At 42.1% G+C, this 21,211-nt stretch overlaps 1 protein-coding gene across 1 annotated transcript in view; it reads right to left on the bottom strand.

Annotated features, from left to right (window-relative positions):
• Window positions 1–630: 630 nt before the first annotated feature.
• Window positions 631–21,211, bottom strand: part of PTCHD1 (patched domain containing 1) — a 38,756-nt gene continuing 18,175 nt past the window's right edge. The window contains exon 3 of the mRNA XM_014879750.2: window positions 631–8,175. Coding sequence (XP_014735236.2) covers window positions 6,521–8,175 — 1,655 coding nt within the window. The 3' untranslated portion in view covers window positions 631–6,520. The remainder of the gene's footprint in view (window positions 8,176–21,211) is intronic.

Here is a 21,211-nt window from a genome sequence, read left to right as displayed (position 1 = left end):
GCATGGGAAGAAGATGATTGAGCACAGTCATCAGAAGATCCTGGAGCAGCATCTGTAGTTCTGCTGGTGGAAAGGTGGGTCTCTCAGTGATGATGGGGCTTCTAAGTTTGTGGATGGTAAGGTCTTGGTAAGAAAATTTTTAATAGGAATAATTCTGTTCAACAGTAATACTTCAGGTCTACCTACCTACCAGGTCTCAGATCTGGTTCTTGTTTGAGGAAATAACCTGTAGCTTTTGATCAAATCAGTTTCAGATTTTTGCCTTAGCTGTTGGTTTACCTGCTGAGGCTGGGGTTCTGCTGCTGGATCATCTAGAACACCCTCAAAAAGCACTTAGATCCCAATAACATGGAAATGAATAAATGTGAAGTGGTTTTCCCTGTGCTTGCTGCTGAGCGGGGTGGAGCCTGCAACAAGAGGAGCTCCTGGAGAAACAGCATGCCCATCATCTTGGGGACATCATTGGCTCTGTGCTGAGCAGGTACCCCTGAACTACTCCACCACCCCTCTTTGTGGGGACTTGGAGAGCATGCTCATCCCGATTATTTGCGTTAGGCCAGGAAAATCAGTTTGTTGCATTGGTGATGGCATGGGATTTCTGTAGCAGTTTGGGAGCACAGGAAGCAAAGAGAGAGACAGCCATTTTATTTTAGGCTTATGCTATACATTGAGATTCATTATACAATTTTTCCCCTAAATTAATACAAAAATAGTAAAAATAGGTTAAAAAAAGCCTAAACGAAAACCCCTGACATCTTGCAAGCCATTTATTTGATGCACAGATTAAGACTTCTTGGAGCTTAAATGATCTAGAATTGTTTATGCCGATCTTTTTTTTTTTCTTTCCCCAAAATTAAAAAAAGTTAATGACTTGCAGAATGCCAACGACATCAGAACAATTTGTGCCTGAGAAGCGGCTGCCCCAGGCAGGCGCATGTGATGCTGAGGTGCCCTCTCTCCAGGCAGGAAGCTGTGCCAGGACAACAGGGCAAGGGGTGGCATGTCAGGGCATGCCATTCTGCTCCAACCCACGCACCATGGACAGGAATTTGTATTCAAATGCCCTCCTGGGATACTTTTGCCATCTCTTTCTCAAAAAACCCCAACCAAACAAGAAGATTGCCATTGCGCTTTCCTGGCAGTGGATGGGTTTCACAAGGGTTTCCTGGGGGTTCATCCCCCCCACAATTTGGAGCTAAAGCTTCTCCCTGTTCTCCAGTAAGATTGAGGAGGGGGGATAAGGTTGCCCTCCCCACTGCACTGAGCTGGGGTCACTGGGGGTGCCCTGCAGTGATGATGTAGTGCCTGGCCATGGGAGGAAGATACTTCTTACCTTTGGGAAGGGGCTCTCCCCCCTCCCCACCTCCTTCTCATCAGACTTGTGTGTACTCCAGAAAGGCTTACTTAGTTCACAATATTTATAAGAAAATAAATGACAAGTACTTTTAGTGATAAATGTAGGGATAAAGCCATGGAAGAAATACTTTGTCCCTACACAGCTGAATTGTACAATCTGCTTTTTATGGATCAGAGTTTAAACATGTGCAAAGGCAGGGGAGGAAAAGGCTCTGGGTAATCCTTTCTAATCAAGAGCTTCCAGAAAGTAGTTTCCTACAGGGTTTGTGTCTTAGCACGCCAGCACTGGTTTAGCAAAACCCACCAGCAGTGCAGGCACAGTGTGAGAATCGTGAGGAGCTGTTCCTGCACGGAGCTGCTGCTCTCTGCAAGCTGCACACCACGGGAACCCCCGGGCAGGGCTGCGGGATGGGGACAAAGGAAATGGCACCATCACAGCCCCTGGTCTGGCATCCCCAGTGCCCACACAGCAGCGCTGTCCCTGCCACACTCCCGTCCTGCTGACAGCTCCCAACCATGCCAGAGGAGCTACTGCAACTGGAGTCCACAGCAAACCCTGAGCTGACTCTTCCTGGGTCTCCCTTAACAAGCTGTTTGCTTCCCAAGTTAACAAAATAGGAAAAACTACCATTTTGCTATGTTTTGAAGTCACCAGGTCTTCTCCCACAACCCACTTGCTTTGCTGGCTGTGTTTTTCTGAGAAGCCAGTCTTCCTTCTGGACTCTCCTGATCTCTGCCCAGTCGTGCCACCACTTAGTTTTGTTTTCCCTTTGAATAAAAATAAAGGTGTTGGCTGATGTGGGATTTCATGGCTCACGGGAGGACAGTCAGCCTAGAAAAAACCATTTAAAAGTACACCTTTCAATTTACAGTACATGTTTTACCTGAATTCAGCACTGGTTCAGAAGGCTTCTGAGAGCAGATGTGAATCCTCTCGTGACTCACTATAACCTCAGGCCACTTTGGTACTGTATTCCCTCCAGGTTCATGCAGTTGACCATGATAAGTATATTTGCTTGTCTTTCGAAAAAAAGCTCTTTTTCTTTGACAGACAGGTTTTTCTCAACATTTCCAGCTCCATTTTAATCTAACTAGACCCTTCCACATTTCTGCTTTGGGCAGAAAATTCTATTTTCATCAATTAATTTTTATGGCAGAATTATTCCCGCTATAACAAATTTTCTTTCTTTATTTTTTTCCCCAGTTAGAGTAATTGTAAATTGAAAGTGGACTTGTGCTAACACAGCATCACAAGTTATATTACAAGAAAACTGGATTGATCTTGAGGGCCATATGCACGTAGGTTGGCTCTTTTTCCCCATGCTTACCCTGTAAAAGTATACTGTACACCATACCTTACTGTATGGGAATTTTAATGTTTGTAGAAGATATATGTGCTCAGTGAGCCATAGTCCTATATAGTCTCGTTAGCCTTAGCTAAAACTTTCACTGTTAGATTTTAGTAAGTGCCTGACAGTGTATAATACTCTGTTCTACTCACTGAATTTATAAAAATTTGGATCATCTATATTGCAAACAAAACCACAGTGATACTTGGGCTAAAAAGCCACTTAAGAGGATGACAAAAATCTGCTTAAGCCTAGGTAGTCTTCCAAACTGGAGGTTCACCAGTAAGGGTAAAATCTTATGCACAGTTAGCCACTGGGAGTGCTTTGGACTGAGAACAGAGTGCTGCATCTGCACCTACTAATCAATTGGTGCAGGGAGGTCCATGACTTTGGTGAAGATAATTGCTTCAGAGGAAAAAGTTGAAGGGGAGGAAGGCCAAAGTGGCTTAGCATAGTCTGAAACCTTGAGAACATGGTTCATGTTGAGGTATTCAAGCCACCTGCAGAGAAGGAGCATTTGGTGCATCCCTCAGACACATCAGGATTCAGGCAGAAGTCTCACGGACCTGGGCTGAGTGCACTTTGGACACTTCCATGGCTGTACCTTGCCAACCCTGGAGGTGGGGAACAGAATGGCAGCTTGATGTGAGACACAGTGAAAAACGTATCTAAGTTGGTTTTGGCTCTGTTCTGGGTTTTCTCTCTTTTGGGGATGCTCCAGTCTCCTGCCTGATCCTATCCCTGTGTGGAGAGGGCTTCTCTTCTCCATCCCAGTCTTGGGTGGCTAGCAGGAGTTACTGGAGAGGGTAACATGGCATTGAGGGAGAACTGCTTAAAAAGACTTTTGGGAATGGGCTGGACAAACATCCTTCAGAAATTATTTAAATGTCATTGGCTCTGCCCTGGGGGCATGGACTGCATGACTTCTCACCCTGCCTTCTGTGGACACTCAAGCCTCTTCTGCAGCACTTTGTCACAGAAACGCCTCACATGCTTTTTCTGACAGGTTTGGAGATAGAGAAGTAATTTTATCCCTAGTTTTACCACGTTTCTTGAGGATCTCTAAAGGCCTCACATGGTGAGATTTAATAAGAGATCTGTGAAGCTGCAAGCTTGTCTTTGGACATCTCTTCAAAGATGCTCCTGTCTATGCACTGCAATCAGATGTGAGGAGGTTTATGGTAACTATCTTGGCATCTGGTATTTGCAAGTGATAGCATGAGGGATAGCAGAGGTGTAAAATCAGTGTTTACCATGTACTCCTCTTGGCAGTGTACAAACAATCTCTTTGACACATGTCCCATTTCCAAATGTCCCACAAGCCAGTAGATTCCTGCAGAGGAATTGCAATTCCTCTGTAACTCTCAGCTCATTTACTAATGCCCTCAGAAGTTTAAAAGCCACTGCAAATGCCTGTTGAACAGCCAGGGAACAGGGTGACTGGTATTTAAACAACATACTGACGATCACAGAAAATCTACAGTGAAGTATATTTAAGGAATATTTTTTTGGCTGGAAAACATAGCCCCAAGCCTGAGTCTAAAGAAAACAGGGGAAACAGATATTTTTCCTAGCCTTACATTCATTTGGCTGTCTTCAAGGTGTCCGCCTGTGTTCTGCCAAGGCTGAAGTTGTAGTTACAGCTTCCCAGCTGCTACCAAAGCAACTCTTGTTTACTTAAGCAAAGAGCCTGTGCATTCCTGGACACAGCTTCCTTTCCTCTGGTCAGGAAAGGGACTTATCCAGGGGAAAGTAAATGTTGCCAGCTGCACTGCTGACTTGTTTTGCTAGTGAGAAGGTTACGTTTTGCTTCAGGGCAAAATATCTGGTTATCTTATTTTCCGCTAGGAAGGATGCATCAGACGTATCTCTTTGCTTGAAAATTAATATTCAGTAGGTGGCATTTGCAGGTTTTGCACAGGGCATTTGGGGGTCACTGGGATTTGGATGCTAAAGAGAAGTTTCATGTAATGAAGCACACCCTGGGTTTGTGACCACAGACGTCCTAGTGACCATACAGGTCCCACAGGCAGCCTCCCGAGCCATGGTGCTCCCAGTGCTCCAAGCCCCATGGCTCTTGCAATACCCCTTCCCCTCCAGATACTGTCATTGAAGCAAACTTTGTGCCAAATGCTGAAAACTGTTCAAGTACTCTTAATTTCCAGATGAGCTGCAAAAGGGAGTCTGGTTGGAATACATTCACCTTGCACCACAAAGCAACAGTCCATGAGAAACCACCCGACACACCAGCCAGCTTCCTGCTACTGGCTTTTCACAGGCAATGTGAAATGGTCGGAATACTCTCAGCAAAACCTACAGAACTGGCTTTCATATCCCCACTAGGGTTCAACCACATGATAAAACCTTACAGTAATGAGCCTGTCGCTCTTAGGGGTGGAGGGGGCGGAGGAGGGAAGAGATGCTGCTTTTTCTGTATTACTCCACATCACAGATGCTGACAGAATTATTGATTTAGAACTCATGGCTCCAAAAAGACTCAGTAATGTAATCTTTTTAAGTTGGGGTTTTTTAAAATTTTTTTTTGTTTTCCCCTCTCAGATGTGATGTTTTCAATAGGCCCCTTAGATAATGGGCTCTTTGGAGATGTTGTTAAACTTGCTGCTGCTAAACCACAGTCCCAGCCTTCAGTTTGTTCCACACAACTCTTACTGCCTACTGTCTCCTGGAAGAGCCCATAGCTGCAAGGTCTATTGCTTTACAGGTACTCTAGGAAGATGGAGGGATTAAGTTATACATTATGTAAAACTACCCACTAATCCTCTTAGTGTGCATTACCAGTGAATGGCCTGAAATAGGCTCTCACTAAAAGAGCCCTAACATTCACTTTCTTGATGACATTTTAGTATTTGAGGTTTGTATCATGGATTTTGGTGCTGAAATATTCAGTACACCATCTTCTGTCTGCTGCTAGAGCCATTCACATGTCTTAGTAGAGTGCTAACAAAATTACAGTTGGTAAAGCAGATTACATGTTTAACTAGTAGCGAGACATGTATAAAATAGAATTATATATTTTCTAGAGTGACAGAGTCACATGGATTTTTTTGTTCCTTTTTTTTGTTCTTTTTTTTGTTTTTATAAGAAAAAGAAACAGCTATAAAACCATGATTAAAAATGTTACAAGGGATTATTTCCATTTTAAAATAATGATACTTCTAGAAAAAAAAAAAAGTGATTCATAACATAAAAGTGTTTGGAAAGCACTTGGTTGCTGTGTACTGCCTTCTTTCCCAGTACAGTTGCTATCTTTTATATAGTCTTGCATAAATGTTTATATTAGGGGAGAAAAGAAAAATTAAATGTGATGGCAAAGACTTATTAGAGCTGACTCACTGACTTGAGTTATTGCTGTGCAGAAAGTTTGTAAAGCCTTTACATCCAGCGAACATTTAGTGCTACTTCAGCCTTGACAGTTGACCTTTCAACATGATTTGGTTTAGCCACAATAATTGCAGCATCTGCAGTACAGGCGATGCAGACGACTGCTTAAGAACCCAACTTCTTCCATTAGATCTTACTTCATGCATCTAGAATTTAACCTCTCTTTGCATGGGTGTGCAATTTCTCCCATATTACCTGTTATAGGGACCGAGCAAGGTACAATACCCCGGCTCTTTTAAATTTTTTTAAATTTATTTTTAATTTCTCCCATAATTTTGAATATTCCTGGATTTAGCTTAGAGGAGGGAGGGGAAACCTCCAATCTCCTTCCTGTCCCCACACATTTAGTCAGTACTGGTTTCTTTTTTTTTTCTCAGTAAGACCTAGTGTAAAAAAGCAACCAACAAATCAAGTTAGACTGTTGTAATTTGGTCAACCACTCGGGTGCTATCCATATCCACCATTTCAACACACTCTATTTCCTCACGGTTTTCAGGATTCTTCTTCTCTTTCCTCTTCTTCTTGGAGGGTGGCAGGAAAGTCAGTATCACAGGTAAAATGGCAAAGCAGTGAAAGAAGGTGACTAATGCTATTAAAAACAAGCACCTGAACAGTGTACGGGTCAGATTTGAAGGCACAGCTGCAAGAGGAATCAGACCAACAATATAGCAGAGGTAGCTCTGCAAAATAGCTACCCCATGCACTTCCAGGGCGTTTTTCACCCATTTAGTTCTTGTGAACTCTTTGCCCAGGACAAAGGTTGACAACAGTGGAGCACAGTTGTCAATTGTATAATTAATTCCGTAAATTAAGCACAACACAGAAATACAATCTAGTTCCACTTTCCACAAGGTCATAAAACCTATAACTCCAAATTCAACTGAGGCAACAGTTAGAGTGAGCCAGACATTGATCAGAGAGTCTGCCACCAGGAATGCAGAGAAGAAGAGCAGAAATAAAGCACTAATGCAGGAGTTTTGTAAGGGGGCTCCCACTGAAGAGGCATAACGATCCATGTACACAAATGATGGATTGAAAACGATGAATTTCACCTTGGAGGTGAGAGAGAGCTTCCTCAGAGTCTCCAGGAGGTCATAAAGTTCTTCCCTCTTGGTTTCCATTGTCTTGGCCACCAAGAACATCCTGGAGGCCACAACATCAACTTCATTGTTGTATTTCTTGGAAAAGATGATATCCTCTGAAAAATGGGCAAACTGAGGGGTCTTCAGGAAGGAGTTCCTCAACATATCAGTGAAATTCTTCTTCGGCAATCCAGTAGATATGTTGAGTTTCCTAAGGTAATTTAAGTAGCTTTCGAACCAAGATATCCTCACAAAGCCCTTGGTATACTCCAACACGTCCTCCTGGACACTGGTGTTCCAGTACTCGATGGACTCGTAGATGTAGAACCCAATGACGGGGCTGTAGTTACTGAAATACTTCTGCTGGGCAGTCGTGTACTCGATGGTCCGAGTCGCAGTCGCTACGATGTTGCTCAGGTCTGACCCCTCACTGACCTGCAGGTAGCCCATTAAGGCAAAGGAAATATAAACAAGGTAAAAGAGAACTACAAAAGGTTTGACATAAGTGTTTGTTATCCAGTCACAATAATAGCGTTTCAGGAACCACACCAAAAGATGACTTTCGTAAGTGTTCGTTTCCTCTGAATCATCCGTGTCCTCACTGAATCTGGCTGTCAGAAGAAACCTATACCATGCAGGCTTCTCTTGCAATACCTCTGGCTTTGGTACCTTTCTGCAGAAGATACTATGCTGGTAGTTGTTTTCTATGTAGCCAGTAAACACCAGGCTGGAACCATAAAAGGAGAGTACATAGAGGTAGTTGAAGAAAATTGCAATACAGGAATTGCAGCAGAAAATCCTGGCTGCTTCAATGTTAGTGAAGGGACTGGCACCTATTCCAAAAGTGACCAGGTACATGGCAGTGGTGAGAGAAAACGAGAGCATGGAGTCTGCAAATACAGCTGCAGTCCTCTCTTTAACGTGTTGGTCTTCTCTAGTTTTTCTCCAGGAGGACAACATTTCAAAAGTCCCATACAACCCATGACCTACAATAGAGAACAAAGGTAGTGTTTAAAGTATTCAAATCCCGAATTACACAGAAAAAAGTAGTTTGGACATGCTAAAAGACTCAAAGGAGACACAGCTGGATGCTACCAGTGCTTGAAGGAAATGTCCTGCAGAAGAGAGAAATTATTTTGGAGGTGTAAACCACAGAAACGCATTTGCTACCTGCCCAGCAAACCTCACTGCCAGAGCTTGAGGAGAGTTCTGCACTGCTGGCACAGGATTCGTGGGTTAAAGAAACAGGATTTTTTTTACTCTGCTTGGCTGTTTAATTTCATTATTTCCGAGCGCCTGTGATGGAAGATGCTTTCAAATTAGTTTTTCCTGGTGATGGTATCTGACCTGTGGTGAAAACAAAGAAATACGACCTTGAAGTGCCGATGCTGGAAGCAGAGCATTAGTTGGCTGCTTTGTAGAAAATCTGTAAAAAATGAAAATTCCACATAAGCTGAAAATTATCAATTAAATTAGTTACTGATTTCTCCACTTCCTGTACAAATTTTCCGTCAGGAAAAAAGAAATCCTAGAAATGAAACAAACAAATAAAAACACAAATAAATTTTAGAGAAGGACAGTGGTAAAACTGGTATGGAGCTGCTTAAGGCATTGGTTTCTTTATATATCTAAGAGCTTATAAAACCAAATACAGCACTATATTTCTTGGCAATGCCTACACTTTGTAATGTATTTAATTGACTCTTAAAATGGATATACCATTCACAAAAGGAAAAGAAAACCTGTTGACCTAAAACCCTGTGTTTAACCCCGAAGCACAGACAAATCAGGAAAAGGACCTGCTTTTATTTTAATCCCTGGTTGGTCATCTTCCTCTTACAGTTTCTATGTTGTGAAGATTCATTTGGAGGACACAGGCCTCTGCTCTCTGGCAGTGAACCTGAGCTGGGAATGCAGCCATTGACCATCTACATGGTGAGAGGAGCTGAAGGAAATGTAGTTTGATTATTTACACAGAGACAAACAGAATATAGTGTTTGCATCACACCTAAAATGCAAGATAGTAATATTTTCTCATAATAATTTATTTTAACGTTCATTTTACTTATGAGATCTTTTCCATATAATCCCAGCCTCTTTGCTGCCTTTTAATTCCTCTTCCTCCTTATTCTTTTGCTGATGTTGCTGTCACCTGTCTACTTCTCTGGTCTGCTCTTGGATTATCTCCAGAAATTCCCAAAAGTCAGTCCACTGTGTTTTGCTCTTACCCATCTTCTCTGATAGTATTAGATAAAATGATCAGTGCTAAATTACTTGCTGATAACACCGAAGTGAAATCACTGAAACATTTGAACCTGATGCTCCTGTCAAGAAGGTCAAGGTAATTCACAGATCTTTCTTAGAATTTCAGGCTGTATCAAAATTTTGCAGAGTACCAAAATTGCTGTATCAGCTCTGTTCTCTCCACATAATTGTCTGTAGACAATTATCACTTTTGCTACAAGGGCTATAAATGCCAGTCAAGAAACCCCAATCAAAGGAGGTGTTTTGAAGAACTGGAACACCACAAGATACATTAGGGATGTTGGAACTAGATGATCTTGAAGGTCCCTTCCAGCCCAAACCATTCTATGATGCTGTGAATCTATAACCATTTGTTCTTAAATGCCTCATACAGGCTTAATTGATTTGACAAAATAACCCTTTTGTGGTCAGCACCTTTTACTGTAGGTTCAGTTGTTGCCGATTCACTCCACCCTTCCTGAAATCTGTATTTTGACAGATGGCAGAGATGGTCACTGTTATGCTGAAAAAAATAGGTATAGAGTATTTTATAAAGAAGTCACAATACAGAGCTCATAAGAGGAGACAATAGGACAGCTGGTGTATCTCCTTATCACCTGGTGTTTAGTGTAGCAAAGTCCACACTCTCATGTATATCAGATATTTTACCTATTTTGTTATTTAGAGTCGTGGCATGGACCTCAAATGTCCAATTTGTAGTAGTATTACAGATCTAGCTTTGGCATTCATCTTAATTTTCCCCAACAATGTTTTACAGCTGCTTTCAGAGGCCAGGTCAAGACTGTCAATTTGATAACTAGCACTGTGCCCCCTTTTAAAGCTAATGGGGAATACTGGAACTCCCCAAACATAAAATCAAGCAAAAAGCACAATCAGTGACTGGCACCCTGTTGCTAATTATGCTTCAAATAGTTATGTTCTAGGCTCAGTAGGGAAAGCTATTAAGCTTGCTTTCAGTGTGTTCTTTGTAAAGACAGACTGACCTTTATTTAAATGTAACTGATCACTTGCCAAAGTAGGGAGTGAGAGGTTTAATCCATTTATGGCTCCCACGAGTCCTGCAGACAGGCTCGTCTACGAATTTCACATGGCATCATACGCATTAGCATTGAGTGAGCAAAACAGAATAAAATGAGGTCATTGAATATTACAAATTACTTCCATCATGAGCTTTAGCTATAGCATGTTTTTGTAAAAAAAAAATAAATACAGCATTAATAGTCTCTTGCCTAAAAACACTCAAATAGACATATTAATTGAATGAATCTTTGACTCTGCAATGAGAGAAGGAAATTAGAGCTAGTCAAATATGATGCTGAATATGACATTTTAACAGGTATAAGGCTTTGGATAATGCCTGATAACATGACTTCAGATACCCCATTCCTTCTTTAAGCAGGAAAGATAAAACCACAATTTGCTCTTACATAATCTTCAAGACTATCCTAAAATGGAATCTGATTTAGAGAACTGCTCAAGTAAATGCATGAAGAGGCGTCACCACATGTGCTCTGCAAAGTCAAGAGAAAAATATTTGGATACTCTCCTATTTTAGGATAGGTTCCTTTTGTTGTTTGCTACACAATCTGTGTACTAGGAGCTGGTATTTTCCTTCACTTGTACAGTTTGTGATTTCTCTGTCCATTTATATGATAGCTAAAGAATTATCATTTACATTTAGGACATGCCCAAATGACAAAGTTGCAGACTTTTTGCACCAGTGGCACTCCCGACCTGATCCAGTTTCCTCTGAGAAAAAAAAAATTAGGCCCAAACTCAAGCACAAATTAGGCTTGGCAGTCAAAAGATTAGCTGTATTTAGCTATGATGGTATTTACCTAACCTAATTTACCTCTCTAAATACTGACTGTAAACACAACTTGGGTAACAATTTCTAACACTGTAACTCGCTGATGTTCATATAAGTCCAACTCATAGAGACTAGGGCAGATGTCTCCATGGAGGCATTTTGGGGGAATTTCTTTAACTTCTGTCATTTCAGAGTTTTCATTTTTTGCATCCCTAATCAATTGCACAAATTACCTCTATTTCTCTCACTGTTGCTACATGTACTACATGTAATATTAATGAGACGAAGGGAATTCTTCCCTTGTAAATAAATTCTGTAATTGCTTCAACAGATTTTCCCTTTTTAATAGAAATTTAGCCACAAATCTGTAATCATTTTGAGCAACTTGCTCATTATTCACGGTCATTCAGTAAATAATAAATATGAACTCAAACAGCTAATGGGCTACTGGAGATCTTTTCCTGCTGACATTTGCTGTTATGATTCACCGGTCGTGCCCTACAGTCAGGATGTACAATCACGAGCTAACAAGAAGTACACAGAAATAGGGGAGTTTTTTAAGAAAAAGAAGTTCAAGGTCAAAGGAAAATGTTAAAGGGACAGGAGAAAGGTATTGGACAAAATGGGAATCAAACTTTTTTTTCTTATTTTCTTTTTCTGCTACTTTGCATTTAGGAGATACTCCTACCATGTGTTGGAGGACTGAGGACAGACATTCTGACTTTTGTAGCCAAAGAAAATGAAGAGGAAAATTTCTGTTAATGCTGAGGATCTCACAGGTTTTTCAGCTTGAGATGGGCTACCTTTAATTTTAGAACCTGATAATCAATAGTAACACTACAAATAAACCAAATAAATTAGGCCTAGCTTAAATACAGAACTTTTATGAGTAGCCTGAAAATGCTATAAAAAGTTTCATTAGCCTCTTTCAGAAACAAGTCTTGAAATTACACATGCTCTGCAAAATCAATGCAGAGCATACATCAGAAAAAAGCACTTGTAGGAAGTTGTGAAAATGAAAGCAAAATTTTCTCTTCCTTAAAATTACCGAATAATTTATCTCATTTTAAAATACTACTTATGTGCAGGCACTGAAATGGTTCTTTTTAGTACCATTTTTACAGCTCAGAAATGCATCCTTTCCCCTGTTAAGTGGTTGTTCAAGCAAGAGGCCTTCACGAATTGGCATGGGCAGCCCAGGCTTAGTGTTGGCTCTGCTCCTGACTGCAAACAGCCAGACCAAAGCAGAGGGAGGAGAAGGGATTTAAGCTGCCCTAGAGCCTGTGAGAGGGCAGCAAAGTGACCTTCTGGTCACTGGAGTCACAAACCAGTTCTCTATTGCTTGGCTTAATTGCTTACCTGAAACAAGGGCTGCTGCCTGCTTTTGTACAGCAAGGGCGGGGTATGTTCAATTTTGCACTAAAATCTTGTGAAGTTTTGATCTTATTGTGGTAAGATGAGGCTTGGATATCCAAATAGACTTTCTCCATCAGAGAAATTAAGGGGAATGGCTGAGAAAGAGGTTTTTGGTTCTTCTTTTTGCACTTTTACCCATCTATGAAAGTAGAGAATAATAGTAGACTGTGGGTCTCATCTTTTTGTCCTTATTGTTTTGAAGGTTGTATGTCTCTGTGTGTGTTTAATACTTGAGTAAAATCTTTCTGAGTAAAACTCCACTTAGAGGTTGTGAAGTTCCAACCTTCTGTGTGGAAGGTCGCATTTCAGGGGTAATAAATTTTATTAATCCCATTTCAATGCAGAGGCACACAAAACACTAATAACAACAGATTTGCCCCTCAGGGACTGAGGGCTGCACCAGGATGTATGGTGCCCATTAAAAGCCAATTAACACCAATAAAGCATCAAACTGTCTTCCAGAGGGAGCACACTTCACTAGTGGCAAAGCTGGGCTATGGGGTGTTTCTCCCTTCTCAGGCATTACTTCCCCTCTCCGACTGATGTTTTCTGCTCCCACACGGCTACTAATTCACCTGTTTTAGTCTACACTGGACTAAAGGAATGGTGGGGATCAGAGAACAGGCCTTTGTTTTTTTTGAAGGTTACTTTTGAAACAAAATCTTTTCCTGATGCTGATGGCACAAAAGACTGTCTGAAGTGGGTAATGACTCATTGTAGGATATATGGGAGCCTTGTAAATTGGGTGGATGAAAATTTGAAGTGGAAGCATGCTCTGATGGAATTTCTGAGGTTAAGTGTGGATTTTGATTTAAGGTTTTTGCTTACACTGTAATGGCTGCATCCCTGTAACACTAGCAGTTCAGCTGGACCAATGTTGTCCCACTCAAGTTGATTTAAGCCTGAAATCACCCCACTGAATTGGAGCACTTGTCTGCAAGAGGAATTTAGTGTCCTATGAAAAAGGGTGTGAATGTACAGAGGGCAAACTATGTTGCACCAGCTTTCTTTGTGGATATCTGGGAAGCACAGCTTGATTCACATTCAAAGTGGAGTGAAATATCATCTGCAGAGACAAACACCAGACGAATTAACATGAAATAGCTAGGATGCTGTAAATTCATATCCCAGCTTGCTGCCAATGCAGGCAAGGTCTCAAGAACTGCTCTTGTGCAAAAATAGTACATAGGAGATCAGAATCATATCGCAGGAATTGCCCTTTCCAAAATGGTACCTGCAATAACATATGATATAATGAAGGTGCAATGAATTTTCCTAGGTGACAGTATTAAAAATAACAATGTATACCTTTCAACGCTACGACTGCTTTCCACAGTAATGTCAACAAAGAGGCTGAGATAATTTCCCCCTGCTGACTTATTTTTTTCCAGCTAGAGCAGTGATCTCATCAGCTCCCATATTCTGACAAGCCAAGTGAAACCTCTAATCCAGACTCCCTTTGTCATAGGAGTTGCAATCAACCAGTTGTTGACTAAATACCCGCCCTGCCTCATGTGGCCTCTCCCAGCAGGCACAATTTCAGCCCAGAACATATAGCAGGCTCAAACTGCTACTGAATGTGACAGGCAGAGCAAGAATATTTGCATCCAGCTGAAGCAAACATCTGGCTCCATACCCTGTTCTCACTAAAATAATAAAATACTACAGCTAAACGAGATCCTTCAGCATGCAGACAGAATCAGCACCAAGCCTAATTTATACAACCCTTTTCACTGAGTGGATAACAATTTACTGGCAAGGGTTGAGCTGACCAGATATACCATCATTAGCATGCTGTTGTAACAAACCCAAGCAATGTCCAACTTTGTGGTCCCTAAATGATGCAATACTCCAGTTTTGCTGCATGAATGTCAGACCTGAAGGAGGGTGAGTATTGCTGAACATCCCACAGTGCAGACTTGTCTGTCCAACATCTGTGCTGAGCTGAGAAAATGCACTGTGAATCCTACTTGCTTTTCCTACACCTCCCTGTTTGTGGGAGCCCAGTTCACAGTGTAGAGTAAAATCCTAGAGGATACTAACATCCTGTAAGGTACTCATCTAAACAACTGTGTTTCCAGGCAGCAGTGCTTGTCTCAGGGAAATTGTGAGTAGGGGACTGCAGGCTGTGGACAGCTGAGAAGTGTTAAATTCATCCTCTTTGGCAAAATGATTGAAGCCCCTGCCACACAAGTACAACCTCACCTCATTTCATACCTCCAAGCACAGGTTCAAAGGCCAAGTAAGCCTGAATGCCATATGCAGGCATGGTACAGGGATTCAGGACACATGAAGAGCAATGTGGGATGGAATGTACCAGTATAAGCATAGGCTTATAGTGCAGTGCTTTATTTACCTCCTGTCACACAGACTCTACATGTCAGTGTCGTAACTGCATTAGAGTATGACAACATGCCTCAAAAACATGGTAACAGCACTGTTGGGTAGATTCAGTATTTGTAATTATTGTTTTAAAGGCTACTAAAATTTACACATATTATCACCTAAGATGTACTATGGTTGCAGGTACTAACATCTGACTAGGCATCTTCCCAAGAGAGAAATATACTGAAATTAGGTAGGTGAGCCTGTTAGGTGTCTAGGCATAAAACCATTTGGTCAGTCTCTGGTTTTGCTTTACATTTAATTTGAATTGGCCATTCTCTGTCAAGTGTCAGGCTGATCTCTCCAACTGTGTTTACAACAGCACTGGCCATCCCAGTCAGAAAGCCTCATGCATGCCCAGGTACTCCTCACCCTACTACTAGCATCAAAGACACGGTATCTCAGTGCATGCACACCAGATAAAAATCTGCCTCAGTCTCTGGAGAGAGAGAGTTGTGTTTTGTGCTTCATCTACTTGGCAACAAAATAAGAGAAACCAAAATGTTTAATAATATGCTCTCAGAATCTGCTGTGTTTCACAGCTGTGGGTGGCTGTGCCCACAGAAATGCACTGTGAAGAGAAAGTGTCCCCGTGCAGCACACGCTGGCTTGGTTGGTGCGTGCAGATAAGATCAGTCTTCACACTGTGAGACCACAATGATATTTTCATCCTGCTAAAAGACTCTCTGGGCCATTAAACCTGCACTGAAATTGCTTAATGCACAGTCAGGAAAATGGGGTATGCCTGGAAATCCAGCACCAGGCTGAGGCCCCACTGGGGTCTTGTGCAGCATTCCCAATCACAAAAGGAGAGTGGGTTCCTCATTAGAGTCGTATGGATCTGCTGCACCAGAGTAATTTACAGCCCAGTCTTCTGGCAATGAATATCTGCCATAAAATTCCACATTTTTTACACTGAGCTTTCAGAGATGGAGCACCCAGTCAACTCTCTGCTCTCCTGTGAAACAGCCTGTTTTGGTCAGGTGTAGCCTTTTCCCACCTATATAAAAAGTACACATTTGCACAAAGCAGGCACAGACCAAACGAAATCACCCCCTGGTCTCACCCTAAATTGTGGGGACACAGTCAGCAATGCTTGAGATACATGGTGCATACCAACAATAAACTCCCCAATACTATTTTTTATCGTGGCAAACAAACAATGATCCAATATTTTAGAAAATGGTACAAGTCACAAGCTAATTTTGAAACCATGATCAGATATTACATATATATATATATATATATATATATATATATATATATGTATATGTATACCATGATGACATATAACTATTAAAATGAAACACTCTGCAATTTTTCCATCTATATAAGGGGGAAAGAAAAAAGGGGAATAAGACGTATTTTAATTAAGTAGAATTAAACAATGCCTTGGTATTCATAGTCCTAGACTTCACCACAATCCCTAATCAGCAGTGGTGAACATGGTTCACCCCTTTTAATTTTTGGAGTACGTGTATTTTAGAGTTATTTACTAATTTAAAAATCTTACTATTTAATATTGCATTTTCAAATTATTTTTTTAAAGTATACCAAATTCTGTTTAAATTAACAGCCTCCTACTATAATGATTATACATGCAATTCTGCACTTAATCCTGATTAGACCTCTTGATGTCAATAAAATAAAATTCTTGATTTAGGTTTTGGGAGAATGATGGAGGTTTTTCTTGTATCATCCTTTTTTTACTTTTGAAACAATGTAATATTTGAGATTTTGTTGTTACAGTGGTAGCAAGAATGTCATATAAACACATTTTAAAAACAGAGATATATTTGAGAGAAAACTTGAGTTGCTCTTGTATTTTGATAAGCAAACTAAGGTATAGTTCAAAATCTACTTTTATATATAATGAGAACATTTAATTCCACTTAAAAATCATTAAAATGTTGTTTTGGCATTTAAATAGCAGGCTGTCAGCTCTGTTTAAGAGTGTCACTTGCTTTCTTCTGTTTTCACAAAAGACCTGGCAAAAGTTAAAAGTCGTATTTCTTTCAGTGCAACAGAAGGAGCTGCGTGTTACCAAAATTTGGTTTTAGCTGCTGGAATATTTATGTCTGCAAGGCTTGCTCATCTACTGACTCCCCAGGCCTTTTGCAGATCCCGACCAAAAGCATTTGAGCCAAACCTGTGCCGTGCGTGCAAGTCCGAGCTTCTGGAGCAAACACCAGGGAGCACCTGACTCTGTCTGGCCTCCAAAGGCTCTCCCTGCCCCAAAGTCCTGCCTCTTACCCTCTTTAGCTTGGAAGCACCAGGAAATCCCCCAGGAAGCAGAGTGCCCTGTGCGAGCTGTTATCCGAAGAGAGAGGCAGAAAGCCGCATGGAGGATGACAAGAGGAGGAGGGCAGGGGTCTGCTCGCCACTGCTGCTGGCATGGGGTGCAGACCCCGGGGTGTGTGGGGAGCCAGGACCACCCTGTGCACCAGGGGAGCTGTGCAGGATGGGAGACTGCCATGCCAGGACAGTAAAGGGATGACAGTGTGGCTGGCAGGATGAATTTCCCCATGGTGCACGTAGCTCACTAGCTGAGGAGGTGGTCACATGTGGAGTTAGTCTTTTATGTCTCACATATGACCTGTTATGCCTCTTATCAGCAGACAAAACTGAAAACTGATTTGCATCACTAAGTGATTTTTGGACAGATTTTATCCATGCTGTATAAAAGAAGCCCTTAAAAGTGAGACCCTCCTGCAATCACCTGTGCCAGGTTAATGTTTACCATGTTACAGAGCAGCCAAGTGACATACAGCAAACCTCCTGAAGATGGAGCAAGACATAGTGGGTACATTTGGGGCAAACATGTTTTAAATCTGCTTTAAATTTCTAAGGACACAAGCTAAAATATCATTTGCTTCTAGGAGTGCCGTCCCAGTGGAACACGGGCCAGTGGAATATGGATTTGTTTACCACACTTCAAGTTTCTCCTTTTCTGGTGAGAAAGCCACAACTGCCAACATCTCAGGCATACACACAAATTCTCCTGTTTTTGTGATGTTTGTCACTACTCTTACTCATAATAAATAGATCAACCATATGTTCAGAAAGTTGCAAAGATTCAGTTAAAGCACATCCAATCGACTATTTTTACTGGTAATAAAAAAAAAAATTAAAATTACAAGTTTGGAACTCAACTTGGGCTTTTCACAAAACATCCAGACTTATTCCAATTTATTTATCCATCTCTGGATTCTCCTCTAGAGGTTTCATGACCTGAAAATGACTGGTCCCCTCTCTGCACACAAGCCCCTAGGCTGTTGCCTATTCAGGGGATGTCATTTGTTTGAAGTTCATAACGTGCACCATCTCTCTCACAGCCAGACCTAAAATGAAATCACATCAGTTCCTGCTGACATTCCCCAGGTTTCCATTGATCATCCAGGCTCAGTTTATAAAGTGTACCACAAACATACATACATACATATATATATATATATATATATACACACACACACACATCCTACAGGTGTATATATAGAGATAGAGAAAGGATTCCTTTCTTTAGCCTCTGAGCTTCCAGCATATTCTCATATAAGTGAAAGAGTTTCTCTTGAGGGACTTCAATACTTGACGAAAATCAGGATGTCAGTGCCAAACTCTTGGTACCCATAACTGCCTGGGACATCTCTGACAAAGCCTCCACTGAGCCCTTGGAGCTCCCTGCAGTTAAAAGAATGCAGCCAGTGAAAGTGTAACAGCTTTCTGTTACTCTTTGCATAAATGAATGCTCATTGAACACGCTGCATCACCTGTAACATACTTCTCACAAATGTATATTGGAGCACCAAAAATGAATAGCAAATGGCTGTACAGCACTTGGTTTCAATATTAAGATGTTCTCTGAACTGACTTTCTATGGATACAGCTCCCCTCTTCCAAAAAGCATTTTAAATTATCTGAGCCATCAGCAGTCTTCTGAAGCCAGGAAGCATGTACATGTGCAGAGATTTCAGTGGGCTTTGTGGTGATGGAGAATTTGGACACCATGTGTGCAGCTGCAAGCTCTACCTGCTGCTTTTGCACTGCTCAGGAAAGGACTGGTGTCTAAACCAGTCTGCCACCATTTGTTTTTCAAGTTTATTTCCTTCCCATACAATAGTAGCTTCTGTGTTTGGGTTCCTTAAGGGGCATTAGACATTATCCTTCAGGAGGAGAGCTGGAGTGAGGAAGACCAGCAGGTGAAGGAGGTGACAAATCAGCTCCACTTTATGTGGAAAGTGCTGACTTTGGTGAGAGGACTAATTGGTACCTTGAGTAAGGAGGGGTGGCCTGGGAACCTACTTCTGCTCTTACCCCCTCTTCCACATGAGGAACAGAAATGCCAGGTGAAGCTTGAAGGACTGCAGAAGATGCATGACTGCTTAGAAATGTCGTAAAAGACTGAGGGACTGAGGACAGAAAAGGGAGAAGAAAAAAGCATGATGAGGAAAGTGACACGCCTGGGATTCTGCCTGTTCAGGGTAGATGAAACCAGATAATTTTATTCATTTCTTAGAGGGATGAAAGGAACAAACCACAAAATGCTTTAGGACTGTAACTGAGCTGTGCAGGGTTGAACTGGGAAAGCTGAGCAGATGGAGTGACAAAAAACCAAGTGTACTTCCAGGGCACTCTTGGAGTGCTTTGGCAGTATGAAAAAAGGAAAGAATGAATGGTGGAAATCACTGGGAAATTAGAAGCAGCTGAGATAGAACTGCAGGGCATAGTGGGGACCTATGTGAGAGTGAAGCAAGTTGTTGAAGACTATAGGGAAAATGGTGAGAGAATGGGCTCAGCTGCGGCTGAGGAGAGGGGAGGATGAGAGAGGAGAAATTTAAAGAAAACGCAACTAAAATGGCAGAGGGGACACACTGACAGGAATGTGAAAAACAGCAGAAAAGATGAAGGAAGCTCAGGGAAACCAAAAGATGCTGAGAGTTGTGCAGGCATTAGGAAGGAGATACTGTGGCCTGGAGCAGGAAGATGGGTGAGATCTGCTGGAGGAGGTTGCCAGATATTGCAAGAGAGATGGATGAGATGGGAGAAAAGGACGTGGGGGCAGCCAGCTGAGCCAGCTGAAGGAGGACATGCTTCCCAGCATGAAAAGACAGCAGAGGGACAGTTGGATAGGTAGAGTGAGAAAGCTTAGCTGGGGAATAAAAAGCCAGACTCAGTAAGCTTCACATTTTTATTAACTGACAGCAGGAAAATTGGTGGAAAAACACTATACAAAGTCAAAAATCTGGGGGCGTGTGCTACCTCCATGTGTGGAGTGAAGGGCACTGGGGAGACCTGAGGAGGGGCTGCTTCCCTCTCTTCGAAACTCTATATGTAATCAATGTTGACTCTTCAGCATTATTGAACATGGCAAACACTTGGATGCTTGAAAGGGAGGACAATGAATGCTTTTTGGGTGTATAAATTTGACATATGTTGCAACTCCCTACCAGCATGTTCTTCCAGAGAACTAAGCAGCAGCCAGGCCAGGTGCCTTACTGGCACCAAGGCACAGCACCAGTGCCTTGTAGAGCCCCATGTACTGGTGTGTGCTGGCCTGAGCACCCTCAGGTTTTTGTGCTGGTTGTCAGATGCCCTGCTCGGTTTAGTTGCCTGTTGCCTTCATGCTCCCTAACCTTCAGCAGTCCTCTCACTTGCCCTCTGTGCTTTTCACTCCTATCATCAAACACACTGACCTCCCCTCTTTTTCTGTTGCCTTTTTCCTTCCAACCTTTTTTCCCAATTGTCTCTGACCTCAGATCCCATCCACGGTGCTCCAACTTTTTGCATCTGTAAACTCCCTGTACAGGTATGTCAGCTCACTCGTCCACCAGCACAGCTCTCCCCCAGGCAAGCCATGTGGAAGGTGTGTCCAACAAATCCGTGTTTCTCAGAAGTGGCTGGAACTCCTCTGCCTCTGTATGGTGCCGCTATGAGCCCTGGTTCCTCCAGGTACCTTCCACAGTGCTCTGCCCCTCTCCTGCTCCTGTGCTTCCTCCTGCCAGATGCAGCCCTGTAAGGGCATCCTTGTCCCCCTGACTTTCCTCCACTTGGGACTGATCCCTGCCTGGGTCCTGCCTGACACTTCCACCTGCTCCTTCCCACTCACCCCTCCCCGTGTCTGTTGACTGCTTTTCCTTTCTCTCTTCCCA

This window comes from Sturnus vulgaris, chromosome 2 (assembly GCF_052056855.1).
Source record: "Sturnus vulgaris isolate bStuVul1 chromosome 2, bStuVul1.hap1, whole genome shotgun sequence".
In the NCBI taxonomy this organism is placed as follows: domain Eukaryota; kingdom Metazoa; phylum Chordata; class Aves; order Passeriformes; family Sturnidae; genus Sturnus; species Sturnus vulgaris.
Note: the sequence above shows the minus strand (reverse complement) of the source record. Positions and strands in the feature narration are given on the sequence as shown.